Source organism: Bufo gargarizans, chromosome 6 (genome assembly GCF_014858855.1).
Source record: "Bufo gargarizans isolate SCDJY-AF-19 chromosome 6, ASM1485885v1, whole genome shotgun sequence".
Taxonomy (NCBI): Eukaryota; Metazoa; Chordata; class Amphibia; order Anura; family Bufonidae; genus Bufo; species Bufo gargarizans.
Genome location: NC_058085.1, coordinates 163,093,871 through 163,112,056, shown reverse-complemented (window position 1 = coordinate 163,112,056; position 18,186 = coordinate 163,093,871). Strand labels below are relative to the sequence as shown.

Sequence of the window (18,186 nt, the reverse complement as noted above, 5' to 3'; positions counted from 1 at the left end):
GAATGGGGCACATATCTAGGGAGTTACTGTGAATGGGGCACATACCTTGGCATATCTACTGTTAGGGGGCACTTATCTTGGCATATCTACTGCGAAGGGGACACATATCTTGGCATAACTACTGTAAGGGAGCACATATCTGGGCATAACTATTATGAGAGGGCATGAATCTGGGCATAACTACTATGAGGTGTCATACTGTGAAGGGGGGCACATATCTGGCCATAGCTTTGGTAAAGGAGGCACATGTGAACATTACTACTGTGAGGGGCACAATGTAGCCATTACTTCTATGAAAGGAACACAGTGTGGACATAACTACTGTGAAGTGGCATATCTGGGCATTACGACTCTGTGCCAGCACAAGAGGGGAATAATTACACCTCAGCTTTCACTTAATAGTAGCTGGTGGCACTGTGATCTGTAATGAAGCCACAGGAAAGCCCAACAGACTAGGTGCCAGTACAGAGTGTGAGCAGCCAATCAGCGAAGGCTTGCTGCACATCAGCATCATAAGCATAAAGTGGGGCAAAGTAAAGTGGGGCAAAGTGCCTCAGCTCTGCAACCCTCTCCCGATCTGCAGTATATTCAATGTCTGTAGTATCTCTTTAGAGGGTGTACAGTCGAAAATGGAATACTGTGAGTAGACCTGAGGGATTAAAATACTGGGTAGGTAAATGACAGTAGGTGCTTAAGGACTAAATCACATATATCCACTCTGTAGCATGCTCTATTGTATTTGGCATCATCTATAATACATGCAGTTTAATTGGCGCGTGCGTAGTGCAAAATGCCACAAGGGGCCCACTGAGACTTTATCACCCAAGGGCCCACATGAACCCAGAGCTGGCCCTGACAGTGCATTACTTGAGATGATTATATTACAGTAGAGAGACTGTTTCAACCTATAATGTGATCAAAGAGCTCTGAAGATTCCCCCGGAAATTACACTAATGCCTGACTGATCTGACCCCTGCCAATCCCTCAGTGTGGCCAACTTTTTTTTTTTTTTTTTTCCTGGACAACCAATTGCAGAAAAACTGTATTTTTTTATGAGCACATTTGAAAACCATAATGAAAGTTTGAATACAGTTCAAAATACTGATATTAACATGTTAAACGGGTTCTCCAAGAATGATAACATTTTTGCAAGTGACAGCAGCCTGCCTCTCTGGCCAGAAGATTGCCTGTTCTAGGCCATTGAAGACCTCTGTGATCCACTGGTGCCTCCATGTCACACATCTGGTACAGCATAGACATAGTCACATGGTCCACTGCAGCCGATGACTGGCCATATCACCACTGAAGCCAGTCACTGGCTGCAGCTGAGCATGTGACCATTCCCATGCAATCAGATATCAACACTTCTCGGACTGGAATGTGGAGACATCCAAGGAAATGCAGAGGGACGGAGCTATGGAGAGAAAGTAAGTATAAATCTTCTAGTCAGACAGGCAGGCTGCTGGCACTTAAGAAAATCTCATTATTCCCAGAGAGTTTCCTTAAAGGGAACCTGTCATCAACTTTATGCTGACCTCACTGAGGGCAGTATAAAGTAGTGACAGACATGCTGATGTCAGCGGTGTGTCACACATCAGCTAAAAGTAAGTGGTTGCCGAGAACCAGCATTATAACCATTGCAGCACAGGCCTTGAAAAGAGTCAAATCTACCTGAGAAGAGTCCTGGTTATTATAATCTCCTGCTCTCCTCGCCCACCTGATGATTGGCAGTTCTCTCCTAGAGAGAAAGGGAGAAAACTAGGTAGAAGCCTGGCAATCATCAGCAGGTGGGCAGGGAGAGCAGGGATTTGAGAATAACCATGAGTCTCCTCAGGTGGCTGTGACTCTTTTAAAGGCCTGGGCTGCAATGATTGTGATGCTGGTTCTCAGCAACCTCTTACTTTTAGCCCATGAGTGACACATTGCTGAAATCAGCATTTCTGTCACTACTTTATACTGCCCTCAGTAGGGTCAGCATAAAGTTGATGACAGATCCCCTTTAAGACCAATCACTGAACTGTGAAATAATAATAATTATAATCTCAATAAAATGTTACAAACTTTTCCAAATTCAAAAGAAAGAAAAAAGAAAAAAACACATCAGACACATCAAATAATGGTTGGTCCAGATATGGTCAATGACTGACCATGGGGTCATCTAGAAAAGCCTGAGTAGTGCTGACAGGGGGTGTAATGTGTTGACATGTATCCGTGATTGCATATCTTGTTTGTGGACACATTACAGATAAGCAGACCATGGGATACAGCAGCCACAGTCCCTAAAATCACTGCGTACAATACATTACAAAGTGTGAGGACATACAAAATTAAAGTGGTTGGCTGATCAGTACAGCCTTTGTTCATTTTCCCTATTAGGGCATTTGGATGGACAACCAAGAAGAAGACATGCCCGTTTAAGACATCTCACTACGAGCAACAACTGACAACCATTCCATTTCATGTAAAACATCATACCCACACAAGCAACTTAACCCAATGGTAATATCTGATCATTGATGACCAGAACTAGACAACACCCATGACAGATGAACTATAATTCGTTAATGCAATACATTAAAACAGTTTTAAGCTCAATATGCTTTATGTGGGAATAAATTCTTATCCTGGTTCTGTCCACCATGTCTTTTATTGCGGTAATAACTTGGAAACGAATAAATGTTGCATTGTACTATTTGATAACAGATGTCAAGCTGGTATCTGTCATAACTGAATGGGGCTAATTGTCTGGTTTTCTGCATATAGTTCTGTCAGCAATGGCCGGTATTAGCATGCATTTTGTCAGACTTTTAGACCTAAATCATCTCATAACACATCTTAGCTATAAACATCTACTAATTGCCAGGGGACCTTCTAAAATAAAGGATGTAAATGATTATACATTTCAAGTCCAACACAAACTTTTATTAGCCAGATATCTATCATACAGCAGCGTGCTATAAAACACAGTAGTCTGATAGAGTACTAGTATTAATATTACTAGAGTCATGTCTTCTCCATCAGCATTTATGAGAAGCAATGAGCTTAAAGGGGTTTACTATGGTTTTTAACAGATATGCCCATATAAATCCTTACTTCGTGTATATCTCGTTTTTTTTTTTTTTTTACAATTTGGACTCTCCTCTTGACCTGTTCTCACCATGTAAACAAACCATTTTGGTTTGCTGCCATTCTGTATGTAGCACTTCCTGTTGCTGCATCCAACCAAAGCCATGATGCACTTCTCCTTTCTCTGTCACAGATTTAGCCCCATCCCTAACAACTCTCAGCTAGTTTATAGCTCCTCCCACCCAGCTAGTTACATAGACACTCCCTATCACTGCCCCTAACACCCATCTATTTTATAGCTCCTCCCACCCAGCTAGTTACATAGACACTCCCCTATCACTGCCGTAACAACGCCCAGCTATTTTATAGCTCCTCCCACCCAGCTAATTACATAGACACTCCCCTATCACTGCCCGTAACAACGCCCAGCTATTTTATAGCTCCTCCCACCCAGCTAGTTACATAGACACTCCCTATCACTGCCCGTAACAACGCCCAGCTATTTTATAGCTCCTCCCACCAAGCTATTTACATAGACCCTCCCCTATCACTGTCCCTGTTGGTGCTTTCTGACACCCATAGACATGACATTGCAGGATGTAAGAGAGAGCTACATGGACAAAGTCATTTGACCACAGCCCAGAATGGAAGAAAGGACCAAAAAAGATCAAAGAAATACATTGCAAAATTACACCTTCATAAATGATTATTTTAAAGGATGTTGATGCAAACTGGAAAACCACTTTAAGAATCCTTGACAATGAATGCAAATTAAGTAAAAATCAGGATGTAAAGTTAATCGTTCCACATATTTCCAGTTATGGATGTTTCTAATTTCATGATGGAAATATTCTTAATGTAATAAATGACTAAAATGATATGTTCAATTATATTAGATAATTAAGCAAATCTAGACCTTCACAATGCTACTATAACAGAGGTTATAGTAAAACATGTGGCGGACCATAATTCAATATACAATAGAAGGCGGGTACCACCGTTTTGTAGCTGTCAGTCTGCACTTATGTAACATCAGGAGTCATAAGGTAAATTCTCTAAACAATATAAGCAGTGAAAAGCATTGTATAACTCCCTCCTGACCCCGAGTCTTTTCTCCTCTGTACCGTTATGTTTCTCTTCATTCTCACATCTACCCATGTGTTCCGGCAGGCAGTACACAGAGTGCTAGTGTCAAATGAGTCAATTGTAATGGCATAATGACAGCTCTGGGGCTGTTTCTCTACTTTAGGAAGGCAAATGAGGATTCTACTCAGAAAATTTAAGCAGAGCTGTTCAGACGATTTGTTAACCTTGAGAAATTCCAGAGTAAGTCTCCTATGAGAGTTTAGGGGGCCAAAAACACAATTTTACGGTTGTCTAGTCCCTTACCTTACACAGAAGTAAGAGGGTAAAATCCATGCTCCTTGACAAACTTTATCGGAATGTATGGCTTTTAACCCCATTTCTTTTTTTTTCTTTTTTTTTCTTTTTTTTTTATTATTACTTTCTGCCTTACTGGCACCATAACTTTTTTCATTTGCCATTCACATAGCCATATAAATACTTGCTTTTGTGGGACAAGTTGCACTTTCTAATGGCACCATTTAATATTGCATACAGTGTAGTGGGAAGCTGGAAAAAAATCCAAAATGGGATGGAATTGGAAAAATAAAATGCAATTCTGCCTTAGTTTTATGGGTTTTGTTTTTATGGCATTCTTTATGAGATAAAAGTGACCCATTACAGTATGATTTCAAAAATAGTTGTATTGTTATATTCTAACCCCCATAACGTTTCAATATTTACACTTACAGAGCTGTGTGAGGGCTAATTTTTTGCCATTTTGGACTGTTTAGGACTTTTTTAACCCCAAAAAATGGTAAATTGGCCATTTTTTTTTCTGTTACACTGTTCACCATACAATAAAAATATATTTTTATGTTTTAATAGTAAGGCATTTTGGGATGCGGTGATGCTAATAATCTTTATTATTTTGTTGTTTATTGTTAATAGAATTTTTATATTGTTCCATGTTTTAAATTTTTTTACTTGTTTTAAGTCCCCATAGGGAACTTTAACAAGTGCTTGCCTTATCGCTTATCTCATAATTTGCAATGATTTAACACTGCAGTCTATAGGAGAATCACTGTGGGTCCTGCCACAGGCGGGGCTCCACAGGAACTTTGCTTTGGCAGGCTTCAGAGCTTTCAGAAGGTCTGAGGCTCCCATAGCAACTGGATAGCTCACTCGATCTTGATGTCTTGATGACTCCTGATGTCTGCTATGTAAAACAGCAGAAACCTGGCAGCTACGGCGCCACTTCAGCTTCTGAGTGGGCACCATCTTGAAAACCTGAGGTTGTCTTAAATTTAAAATCTTCCCAGAGGCCCTAAATGTGATAACTAACAGCTTAGGCTACTTTCACACTAGCGTTCGGGCGGATCCGTTCTGAACGGATCCGCTCATAATAATGCAGACGGAGGCTCCGTTCAGTACGGATCCGTCTGCATTAATAACTTTAAAAAAATTCGCAAGTGCGCAAGTGCGCAAGTAGCCTGCGCGGATCCGTTCAGACTTTCAATGTAAAGTCAATGGGGGACGGATCCGCTTGAAGATTGAGTCAATTGGTGACATCTTCAAGCGGATCCGTTCCCATTGACTTACATTGTAAGTCTGAACGGATCCGCACGCCTCCGCACGGCCAGGCGGACACCCGAACGCTGCTAGCAGCGTTCAGCTGTCCGCCTGTCCGTGCGGAGGCGAGCGGAGCGGAGGCTGAACGCCGCCAGACTGATGCAGTCTGAGCGGATCCGCTCCATTCAGACTGCATCAGGGCTGGACGGCTGCGTTCGGGTCCGCTCGTGAGCCCCTTCAAACGGAGCTCACGAGCGGACCGACGAACGCTAGTGTGAAAGTAGCCTTAATGTTCTGCTTTTTTAGTGCTGCTGCTCCAGTCCTCAGCTTTGGTCTGTATTCAGGCTGAATCAGTGATTTAGCTGTATACAGCACTTGACCATTAGAGCCAATCACTGGTCTCAATGGTATACAGCATGACACTGCTGAGGCCAGTGATTAGCTGCAGCAGTCATGTGCTGTAAGCTGTTACATTCAAGGCTAAAAATTATATACGTCTTTCACCACTTATAAGTTTTAAGGTGTAACGGGTGCCAGAACCACAAGACAAAGTTATATGCAGAAATCACCATATGCACTCCAAATCTAAAATTGCATAATGTGTTCGTTTTTTAATTGAAGTGCATACGATGACTTCCACACACAACTTTATCTTGTGGTTATGCTATGTATACGGCTTCTGTATATCACCACTGCAGCCTGTAAACACAGACCAGAGTTGAGGTCCATTTAGGGGCTTTGGCGAGATTTAAGTTGGACAACCCCTTTAAAATAACTAGTTGCAGAAGGAGCATCCCCCGCTGTTATATCTTCAATAGAAGACTTAAAATGTTAAGTTCTAGCCCTTTAGTTAGGTCCCTTCCATTTATCCTCTTTCAACTGAGAAAGGAAGTAATCAGGACATTTCTGTAAGACTGTTTGCTTCAGGAACATGCAGAAAATCCCTTAGACTGACAAATAGTGTCAGCAAATTTTCAATTTTTTTTACTTTTGGTCAATTATTTAGACCTCGATAAGGTTTTCTAGGTAAATGCAATTTGCATTGGTCTTCTCTGCAAATTCGATGTACCATAAGTATGGATTTTGGAATTCAACGTGAATACGATGAAACACAGATATAATAATATACCATACATTGATAAAGGAGTTGTGCAGGCTAAATATATTGATGACCTATCCTCTGGACAGGAGGTCCAACACCCAGCACCCCTGTTGATAAGCTGTTTGAAGAGGAGACGGTGCTCCATGCAAGCGTTGCTTCCTCTTCATTACACTGCCCATCGTCTCAGAAGTGCAGGGTAATTACAAGTACTTGGTCCATTTACTTGAATAAGGGTAGGTTATCAGTATATTATGGTATACACAACCCCTTTAATTCTATTAAAATAAAATATAGCTTAATATAAATACATATTACTCAGATTTAGCTTTTTTACTGCTATTTTTTTTTTCTTTTTGAAAATATTACATGTGAATTTCATGGAAGCCTCATGCAAGCTACAAAGGATCTTTATTGCAAAGCTGGAATTAATAAATATATGAGTTTGGGAGATCAGATATATTCATAATGTGTTACTTTCTGCAGGGCATGCATCATTGATCCAGTACATCTGGATACAATAATTCACTAAAATATGCCCTGTGTTATTTGTTTTATTTAAAATGGTAGTACACCTACCTTGTGTACCCAAAATCAGTATACATTTAAAATGCTGGACAGCTCATTAATATTTGTTCACTAAAAAGGAGCATACAGTACTGATAATACAAAACATAATAACAATGAAAAAACAAATATATCGATACTGTCCCAGTTACCATAAAGAAAACATACAGTACCTGACTCCCCATTTTGTCCTCTTTTGCCCCTTGCTCCGGGAGGACCTGGTTTGAGAAAATTAAACCAGTTAGGGAGTAGGAGAAGGAAATGTTTTATGGAAAATTTGATGGAGATGATGGATGGTAAGTGATAGATGTCAAATCAAATAGATCATCATGGCACTGACGTTTATAGCCAAATCAACATGGAGCACATATATATATAAATGGCAGATATGACTATTGCACATTTCTGTCATATTGACATGCAATAAATATACCAGACATAGCCCGCAAATGGTGGCTCTTCTATAAAAGTAAGTGTTTGATAGCTAAATGAAGATCAATATTTGGATTGTTTATAGACTTGCCATGATTCAATGGGATATCCCATTATAAGAGATGGAAGGGTCTTTTTGTGATGGGAAAAACTAATTTTGCCTTTTCTCTCTATGTAATTATCGAGCACAAACTGATGTCACAATGATGAATTATTGGGTAGTCAGTGTAGCCCCAAAAAAAGTATTGTTTCTAATAATGAACCTGTTAGAAAATGATATATTTACAACTACTATTATCTATTCATGGCAAAATAACACTTTACTATCATAAGAATTATTTTTGAAGAACCTGGTTTGAACATCGACTTGTAAGCATATTTGATCCATATTGATTATTGTATGATCCTATCCAATTGACCCAATATATGAATGAACAAACTGACTTACAGTACAATCCTGACTATCACGAGTCAGGGATAGTTGTTGATTCTTTCTATGTAGATGGGTATATCAACCATATTTCTGGAGAATAGAGTATCAGCTAGTGTATAACAATACCAAATGTATAAATATAAAATTTTCAGTTAAATAGAAATGATAAGGTTTAGGCCCTTCTTTTATAGTCTTATAGTCTCATGTAGTCAAATATATCTTCTCCAGGATTGCAGTGAACATCTATCAGTAATTAAACGAATACATTAACTAAGTAAACTGTGTTGCATGTTCCAGATTTTTAAGTATAAGCTTTTTTTTTAGCAAGACTACAATATTGACCAATCCCATGGCCTTCACTGATTGCCACAAAGATTTCATTTTTTACCAGATACAACCCTATGTTTTTGGTAGTGACAGTATCTGGTACTGTAGGTCCAAGTGCAAGCGAATGCCAATGGCAAAGCAACATATCAAAACTTCTGTAAAGAGAGATGGGAAATCACTTGGATTGGCAACACACCCAAAGCTGCACAGACTTAGACATATAACATGTATCTTCCTGAAATTCTTGCCATGGCTGGCCACATAACAGCTACCTGTCTTACCAACTGTCTGTCTTGACTTAAATTCTAGATTCAGTGGACATCTTAAATCTTTACTACCCAGCTTCCTAAGGTATTCAGCTTTTGGACAGGTGTAATTTTTTTCTTTTCATTCAAGGCACATAGGCTTGTGTGAAATGCCAGATGGATTAATCATACCTGCTGAATATATCAGTATTTGTGGGGTACTATCTCTCCTTGGAGAGAACGCCTTAATCGGCGTGAGGAGGATCATAGGCCTTACATGCTTCTCTGAAACTCTAGGATGAAAGGGATGCAAATGAGCTCTTAACAAGCTCTGCCTCTGATGCCACCAAATGTAAGGCAGCTATCCTATAAATCAATGTTTCACTCTTTAAATAGGGCAGCAATCACCCCGAAATAGCTGTTTTTTAGATGAGGTGTTGGCTTAATTAATATCCAAGTCATGTCATAAGGCCTAGTTAAAGGGTCGAACATTGACTTATAGGATAGCTGCCTTACATCTGGTGGTATTAGGGGCAGAGCTTGTTAGGAGCTCATTTGCATCCCTTTCTCCCCTATATATCAGGAGTAACATAGAATGAATCAGATACATTTCCCTGTGACTCCTACATTGCTGTCAGATTTGTAAACAGTCTAGATGCAAGACCCGATCTTATGCAATCTGGCAGCTCCATAGGAATTCCCAGCTGCTGTCTGTAGTAGGTGGCACTTCTAGCAGCAGATCATAAAATACACACCACTTGTAACCACACTCACCTAAGTAGAGCACAACATGACTCTGTAACTTCAATTAACTACAGAAACTTGGCCAAGCATGGCTTGTTTCATACCAGCTGTGAGAATACATCAGATTATTGAATTTTTTTAAAGGAACAATCACTGCAGTCCATTCAGAGCTAAAAAGTAATGCAGACACAAATGTATCCCAAGTGACTCTGTAGTAATACATGTGATACATGGCAAGCATTGGATCCATTCAGTGGTCGTGGATAGTATATTGGACTATATTAGTAAAAAATAATGTCACAATAGAAAAAAAGTTCACAAAAGAAAAAAGACAAAGAAGGACAGAGAAGAATTGGCATTCCACACATCCCACCAGTATAGATGCACAAATCTGGACTACAGAATACAGTAAGTCCATGTATGTTAACTCAAGTGTTCAACACCATCTCAAATTTGTACAAGCATTCTCCTGACCTATGCATTGTATTAGTACCTATATTACAAAGCGAGTATAGTCCTGTTTTTTGGACTCTATACACCACAATATTTACAGCTGACATTCACAGTGAACTGAATGTACCATCAATTAATCCAGTTTTTTTCACATATTAACTAATTAGAGAATCCCTCAAGCTCCATTATCTTGCAGTTGCAGGTTTTTGTAGAAAAAAAAAAGGAATGCATCTGCATATGCTTGCAATGGAATAAAAGAAAAGTAGACTATGCCGCATACTAGCTGAAATAACAATTTGTAGCATGGATATGGAGGTTGCTAGGCCATGAAATTTGCAATATGGATGCTGCCAACTGTAACACAGTCAGAGGTTTGGTCTGGGAAAACAGGTATTTTCCTCCCAGCATGTGCTGCTGGGCTGATTCACAGCCAGGTGAGGTCAAAAACCAGACCGGCTTTTAAGTGCCGGTCCAGGTTTTGGCAGCACCTGGCTGTCCTTAAATAGGCTGCTGGGCTCAGAAGCCAGGTCTCTGTGTTGGAATCTGGGAGCCTTGTGTCTGGATGAAGGCTTGCTATCTGTTTGGCGTAAAAACTGGTTGGTGCTGCTATGGTCAAGGACTCTTAGAGGCAGAATTGCCGCATGGTGTGAATTACCACCAACACCGCAAGGTGACTTTTTGCTTGATTATGACTGCTTGTTTTGTCACTTGCCTAAAGTTTGAATAAAACACTGAACTGTTTGATCCAAAGAACTTGTTGTAGCCTCTATACTGCGTCCTCCAATCCTGTCTACCAGAGCGAAACCCCAAACCACATTTGAGTGGGGCTGTAGATGTCCAAATCTTTGCTGGCTTGATTAATTTTTCCAACACATTATACACTGCTCGTATTTATGTTTTGAGACCACTCTGTAATTCAGCAGCAGTGGTCGTGCTGGTACAATAAGGAAAAAAGCGAAAAACCTCTGGCGACTGGGACCTTGGGAGTGCACATAGGCCAGCACTTTCAGCACCCCTTTAGGGTGCTGAACAGGATGTTACAGTACAACAAAATGGAGTTTAAACAGGATGTTACAGTACAACAAAATGGAGTTAGCACACTGAATACGGGTTATTCTGGTTTCCTCATAATGATGACCTACCTTTTCAGATTGGTAATGGTCTGACTCTCAGCAGACTCACGATCAGCTGTTTGAAGGAGTTGTGGCACTAGTGCAAGCGCTGCATCGTCTTCAATGTTTATCTGCACGCCATCTATGTAGTGGTGGTGCAGGTTAATTACAGCTTGCTCTCGCATTCATTTGGGTGGCTGCAATTGCCCTGTACCACCACTACATGGACGGCATGCAGGTAAACATTGAAGTGGATGCATTTTTTGCACTAGTGCCACAGCCTCTTCAAACAGCTGATTGGCGAGGATCTCCACCAATCTGAAATTGATGACTTATCTCGAGAATAGGTCATCAATTGAATGAAACAGGAATACCCCTTTAATTAAAAATGCAATACCCTATATAGTATTAAGCTGATGGGTTAAACACAGAGGAGAGTTTAAAACCCGTTAAAAATTTGCAGAGGAGTTTAAAGCAAATATATTATTTTACCCTCAAAGATGTGATCTTTTGTTAAAATGTGCAAAATCTCCTGCCAAGGAGCAATCGCACCGTCTCCTCCTCACTGTTTCCATTACATAGAAAATGAACGAAGGCACAGATGTAAAACAGAATAAAACACTTCACTTCTCTAGAGCTGTTCCTCGCAGAGGTCACTGAAACATTTAAAACAATTTGCTTCCATAAAACGACTATCTGTTGGACAAATAAAACTCCTATGTACGGCTCTGGTGTTACTTACCTTATTGCTGGTATATTTATGCAGCTGTGTGTATTTTATATGTAGAGTTCTGAGGGTCACGATTTATAGTGTTTTTCTCCTATAGAAATTCTTTTCACGTCTTGAGAAATCAGTAAAGGATTTTTGTTTGCAAAGAATATGAACAATGCCTTCCATCCACTGTATAGTTTCTGGCACCAGCAGCTGCCCGAAACAGCTGATCAGTAGTGGTGGTGTCAGACAGCCACCCAACAATCTAATACTGACGACCTATTCGGAGGATAGGCCGCCAATACCAACGTAAATATAGACCTTCTAGGTGTATATTCCTTGTTTTTGGGCCGTAATGAAAGATGAATGTAAAACATTCTGACAGTAGTTGGTAACTAATGGTCACCAAGATGTCTGTGTTTGGTGGAACATTAATTGCATTACAGTAGATGATGTGGACAAATAGACAAAATGGTTCACAGGACTGTACAGCAGTAGAGAATATAGTAGAGAACTTTTCTGTTACTTTTCTGTTTATAACCATGTTTTAGAGGCACTTAAAAAGGATCTATGTCTGTTTTAGCAAATTTATGTATTCGTCATGAGATTACAATTCTGGAGCATCTTTTTTTTTAGAACTTTGCCCTAGATTCACAATACTCTGCGCCTTGAAGTTGTCTAAACCTTTGGTGCAAGATGTCACATCTAGGTAGAAATTTATCATCTCCATGTGCCTCTTTTTGTGGCGTAACAAGTCGCAAACCTTGTGTTTGCATCTTTTTAAAGGCCATTTGAGTCAAAACCTGCACAGCACTTTCTGAGAGGATGCTTTGTGGTGAGGGTGGTGGGCGGGCATGGCAAGAGGGTCCGTCACACTTATCTTAATTTGGCCCTGTTTTCAGGAGCAAATAAAGACAGAAATCTATGGCAGGTCTGAGCTGCCATAGATTTCATTCTGGCGCACAGACACCCAGAGAATGCGCCTAATTTATGACGAGGAGCCTTGTCATAAATTAGTGGCATCCTCAGGAAGTGCAAGAGATTTCAAAGACCAGCGTAAAATGCCAGTCTTTGATAAATCCCTTTCCTTAGTGTTCTGACATGTTTGACAACGGTGCCAGGGCTAGCCGAGAAAGAATATGGGTTAGGGGTTAAAGGTTGTAGCCTAAAATGTGACTTAAACATCTGAAAGCGAGTATGAGTTGCTTTAAAGGAGTTGTCTGAGTTACATACAACTCAGGCAAACCCTGCAAGCAGCCTAAAATAACAAATGAATGGCTACTCACCTGTTTCCTCTGCTGTTTCTTCCTGCGATGGGCTCGGGTCCTTGCTGCTCTTACTTTTTCTGGCTGCAGCTGTGATGTGCATACAGGTCACCGCTGCAGCCAATCACTGGGCTCGGCAGAGACATCCCATGCACAGCTGACGGAAAGTCACTGCAGCAGCCAAGAAAATGACATCAACAGGGGGGAGATCAAAGTGCAGCACTCGAAGAAACAGTGGTGAGAACAGATGAGTATCTATTCATTTGTTATTTTAGACCGTTTGCAGGGGTTGCTCAAGTTTTTACTTGGACAACTCCTTTACAGTTCAGGCAGTCTACAGAGGAGCCAGATTTGTCATACAACCTAAACAACTGTTATAATTATGGTGCATTTAATGCCTCCCCTTCTACATGTTTAGCCTATCTAACTAATTGTAAATCTGGGCCTCTGTGTTTTGATGTTCTTCTAGAAATGTAGAATATACTGACAACTGGGTCTTACTATCCCTCTTGTCGAAGGTGTGTGCCTCTACACAATCTAATACTGGAAGCACTGATTGGGAATTGTCAGACTATGTAAGGTCATACCACAAACTAGTAACATACAGTTATGAATTTATTCATACTTCTAATAGGAATAACAGAATAAAACTACAAGTTACAAGAAATGATGCTCCAAAATTCGGGTTTCATGGGAAAAACAATTATTTCCTAAAACAAACATGGCAGGAGAGCGGACAGGTCCTCTTAAGGAGATCAGAAGGGAGTAAATGGAGATAGAGGGACTAATGACAGTTATTGGGTGGTGAAGTAATTAGTTAGCATAGCACTCAAGAGTTAAACCTCAGTATATTTTCCCAAGAAGATTCATGTCTTAGGAAATCATCACCTTCACAAGATGATGTGTAGACAAAGCAAATAGGTAGTCTAGTGACCTTCAACCTTAATGAACGTTGAGAAGTAATCTTAGAGATGAGTAGGGCATCTGTACATTCTATTGGATTTTTACTCATGCCTTGGGGTCTTAGGTATCTGAGACGTACATGAGAAAGGTGAAGAGAAACAAACAAAAGGATGAAGTAAGCCGGGCTATACCCATTACCACATTTCCAAAGAAATAAAAGAAAGGGGAAGCATTAGATACTTTTGCTAATCAGTTCCACCAACGAATCTCTATACTGGGACAAAAAGGAAGGCAATTCTCATGCATTTCTTATTTATGTACAGTATAATATTGACATGCTATATAACAATCATAAGATTAAGAACAGATCTGACCCAGACATGGAGTGGGAAAAAGAGACTGTACAAATATTAGTGTATTGTTGGCCGAACCTCCAGAGTACAGTGGGTTCGGACCAGTGTTCCCTGTAAGCTGCGCGGGCGCGCGGCCGCGCAGCTTCCTTTATGCCTCCGCTCAGCACCTCTGCTGGCCCGCTCACTGCTGCTGCCCGGACTTTATGTAAGGGGCTCGGGGCCTCTCTGTGCAATTTATTTTTATAACGCCTACAGTGCGATTGGCCGGCTGCGCTACCGGCCCAGTGCGCACATTAAGTAACCCATACCCTCTCCGGTGCTGCGCCTGCGCCTGCGCCACCAGCTGTGACAGTGCGAGACTCGGCACTGAGGTCACAGGTCTCGCAGGATCACGCGGGATGACTGAATGGCGGGATGACTGAATGGCGCGGCGCCGGAGAGGGTATGACGGGATTGTTCTGACAGATGAGTGGAGCAGAGTAGGTATTTTTATTTATGTATGCACACACACCGGCTTCATGGGGGGGGGGGGGGCACGCCGCACTTGAATTCAGAAAAGGTAGCCCACGCCGGCCATATGAGGGCAGGCCCACTGGCAGCAAATCCTTCATTATCATGGAATATATACAGAGATGGAGAGAGGGGCAAAATAATGAAATATATACAGAGAGGTGCAGTGTAGGGACACCGTGTAGGGCATGGATGTCAAACTCATGGCCCTCCAGATGTTGCAATACTACAACTCCCATCATTCCCTGATAGCTGTAGTATGCCCAGGCATGATGGGAGTTGTAGTTTTGCAACAACTGGAGGGCCACGAGTTTGACATCCCTGGTGTAGGGGTTATACTGTTTATTGTACAGCATGGCACAGGGGTTATATTGTCATTTGCTGTACAGTATACTGTACATTATAATCCCTGTACCATGCCGTACAATATACAGTATAGTTCATACACCGTGCCGTACAATATACAGTATAGTTCATACACTATGCCGTACAATATACAGTATAGCTCATACACTATGCCGTACAATATACAGTATAGTTCAGATACCATGCCGTACAATATACAGTATACCACCTACACTGGGGGATTATTGTGTATATTGTACGGCATGGTGTATGAATTATAATGTATATTATACGTCATGGTGTATGGATTATATTGTGCAGCACGGTGTATGAACTATACTGTTCATTATCATGATTAAGGACCAGCATGTAAATGTCCGAAATGCATAGATTTGACTGCCCTGCGTATGTGGAAGTTTTAATACCGCTGTGAATAAAGTATTCCCTGCTATCAAGAGCTGGATTTTCTCTCTTTTCTTCATGAACTATACTGTATATTGTACGGCATGGTGTATGGATTATAACGTACATCGTACAGCATGGTGTAGGGATTATAACGTACATCGTACAGCATGGTGTAGGGATTATAATGTACATCATATTGCATGGTTTTGGGGTTATATTGTATATTGTACAGCATGGTGCATGAACTATACTGTATATTGTACGGCACTGTGTATGAACTATACTATATATTGTACGGCATGGTGCAGCGGTTACACTGTATTGTACGGCATGGTGCAGAGGTTACACTGTATTGTACGGCATGGTGCAGAGGTTACACTGTATGCTCTTTGATGTGACACTTATCTTAGGTTTTCCTAGCGCCCACCTTTGATGGCGCTGTGCCCAGCTCTGAGCCGACCCCGCTCAGCAGCTGCCAAGGCTTAGAGGGAACACTGGTTCGGACAACACTATAATGTGTATGGGGAGCTCCCTACTCTACCCTGACAAGCTGTTAGCACAAGCAAGTCTCGATAAATCAGGGCCATAGGCTTTATCTATGAGCCCTTGTAGCAGTTATAGTTTTATGATTTGATGTATTTTCATGTAAAAAAAAAATCTATCACCCCAAGCTTGCCAAGCCATATTCTATCATACACTGCTCAGGTAGGGAAGCATAAGAAGCTTCCGCCAGTTAAAGCAATTTAGGCTACTGTCACACTTGCGTTTTTCTTTTCCGGCATAGAGTTCCGGTTTTATCCCCATGCATTCAGACTGGAGAGTAATCCGTTCAGGATGCATCAGGATTTCTTTAGTTCAGTCTTTTTGACTGATCAGGCAAAAGATAAAACCGTAGCATGCTACGGTTTTATCTCTGGCCAAAAAACTGAAGACTTGCCTGAATGCCGGATCCGGCATTTTTTCCATAGGAATGTATTAGTGCCGGAACCAGCATTCAAAATACCGGAATGCGCAGACCGAAAAAAAGGTGAACAAATAAATGCTGGATTCGTATATCCCGGCATTTCAATACATTTTTCTGACTGATCAGGCGTTTTTCAGACTGATCAGGATCCTGATCAGTCTTAGGCCTATTGCACACGACCGTATGGCTTTTTCAGTGTTTTGCGGTCCATTTTTCATGGATCCGTTGTTCCGTTTTTTGTTTCCGTTGTGTTTCCGTTTCTGTTCCGTTTTTCCGTTCCGTTTTTCCGTATGGCATATACAGTATACAGTAATTACATAGATAAAATTGGGCTGGGCATAACATTTTCAATAGATGGTTCAGGAAAAAACGGAATGGAAACGGAAGACATACGGATGCATTTCCGTATGTGTTCCGTTTTTTTTGCGGATCCATTGACTTGAATGGAGCCACGGACCGCGATTTGCGAGCAATAATAGGACATGTTCTATGTTAAAACGGAACGGAAAAACGGAAATACGGAAACGGAATGCATACGGAGTACATTCCGTTTTTTTTGCGGAACCATTGAAATGAATGGTTCCGTATACGGACCGTATACGGAACGCAAAAAACGGCCAGTAAACGGGAAAAAAAAAACGGCCGTGTGCAATAGGCCTTACAAATGCCATCAGTTGGTGTACATTTTGTTGGATCCGACAGGCAGTTCCGGGACGGTACTGCTTGCCGGAACACTCTGTTGCAAGTGTGAAAGTAGCCTAAAAGGGATTATCCAGGAAAAGATATATACCTTATCCCCAGGATAGGTCAACAGTATCAGATCTGTGGGGATGCGACATCGGGGTCCCCCACCGATCAGGCCTTGAGCTCTGCAGGCTCTTACTAGGTCAATGACATCACTGTTAATGGGACTGAGCTGCAATACCAAGCACTGCCACTATACAATGTATAGCACTCTCCTTGGAAAGCTTCCAGGAGTCTGCATTGCTTACCATAGCCCCAGTGAATGCAGTGGCTCCCTGAAACAGCTGATCAGTGGGGATGCCGGGACTCAGACCCCCCCCGCTGATCCGCTGATGTAATAATGGTGACCTATCCTGAGGATAAGTCATCATTATTTTTTCTAGAATAACCCCTATAAGTATATTCTGGAAGTAACCGTCATGTAAGGACAAAATTATGTTAAAATATTGATATTTAAATAAAATGTAATGTCTGCATTTTGTTTAAAAAAAACAAAAAAAAAACATATTTCCAGATAATTTACCATCTGTTTAGTTTGTTTTTCAAGGACATCAGTACTTTTCTGTCCTTGCTCTATTTGTTATGCTGCCTGGGACATAGGTGTACTAATGCAATTTTCTTGTAGAGGCGGACATCAGTTCAGCAGAGGTCACAAGCTGACAGTCAAATATCAAAAGCTAAGAGAGCAACGTTAATCCCGTTATGCCATACAAATGACTTCCAGGAGGATCTCAGCGACTTGTCCAGCTCTGTGTGTGCTAAAGGCTACTAACATATCATACAGCGAGTATCACTCAACTAAGAGTCTTTTGATGTGAAAAAGGAAGGTTTATTTTACTTGTCTGCAGAGGAAATTAGTGGTTATGATCTAAT

The 18,186-nt window shown here is 41.0% G+C and overlaps 1 protein-coding gene across 5 annotated transcripts in view; it reads right to left on the bottom strand.

The window, feature by feature from the left end:
- The window catches only part of COL13A1 (collagen type XIII alpha 1 chain), a 286,336-nt gene that overhangs the window by 191,295 nt on the left and 76,855 nt on the right, over positions 1-18,186 (bottom strand). For all 5 annotated transcript variants that reach the window (XM_044299207.1, XM_044299209.1, XM_044299208.1 and 2 more), the window contains exon 3: positions 7,540-7,584. In XM_044299207.1, coding sequence (XP_044155142.1) covers positions 7,540-7,584 — 45 coding nt within the window. The remainder of the gene's footprint in view (positions 1-7,539; positions 7,585-18,186) is intronic.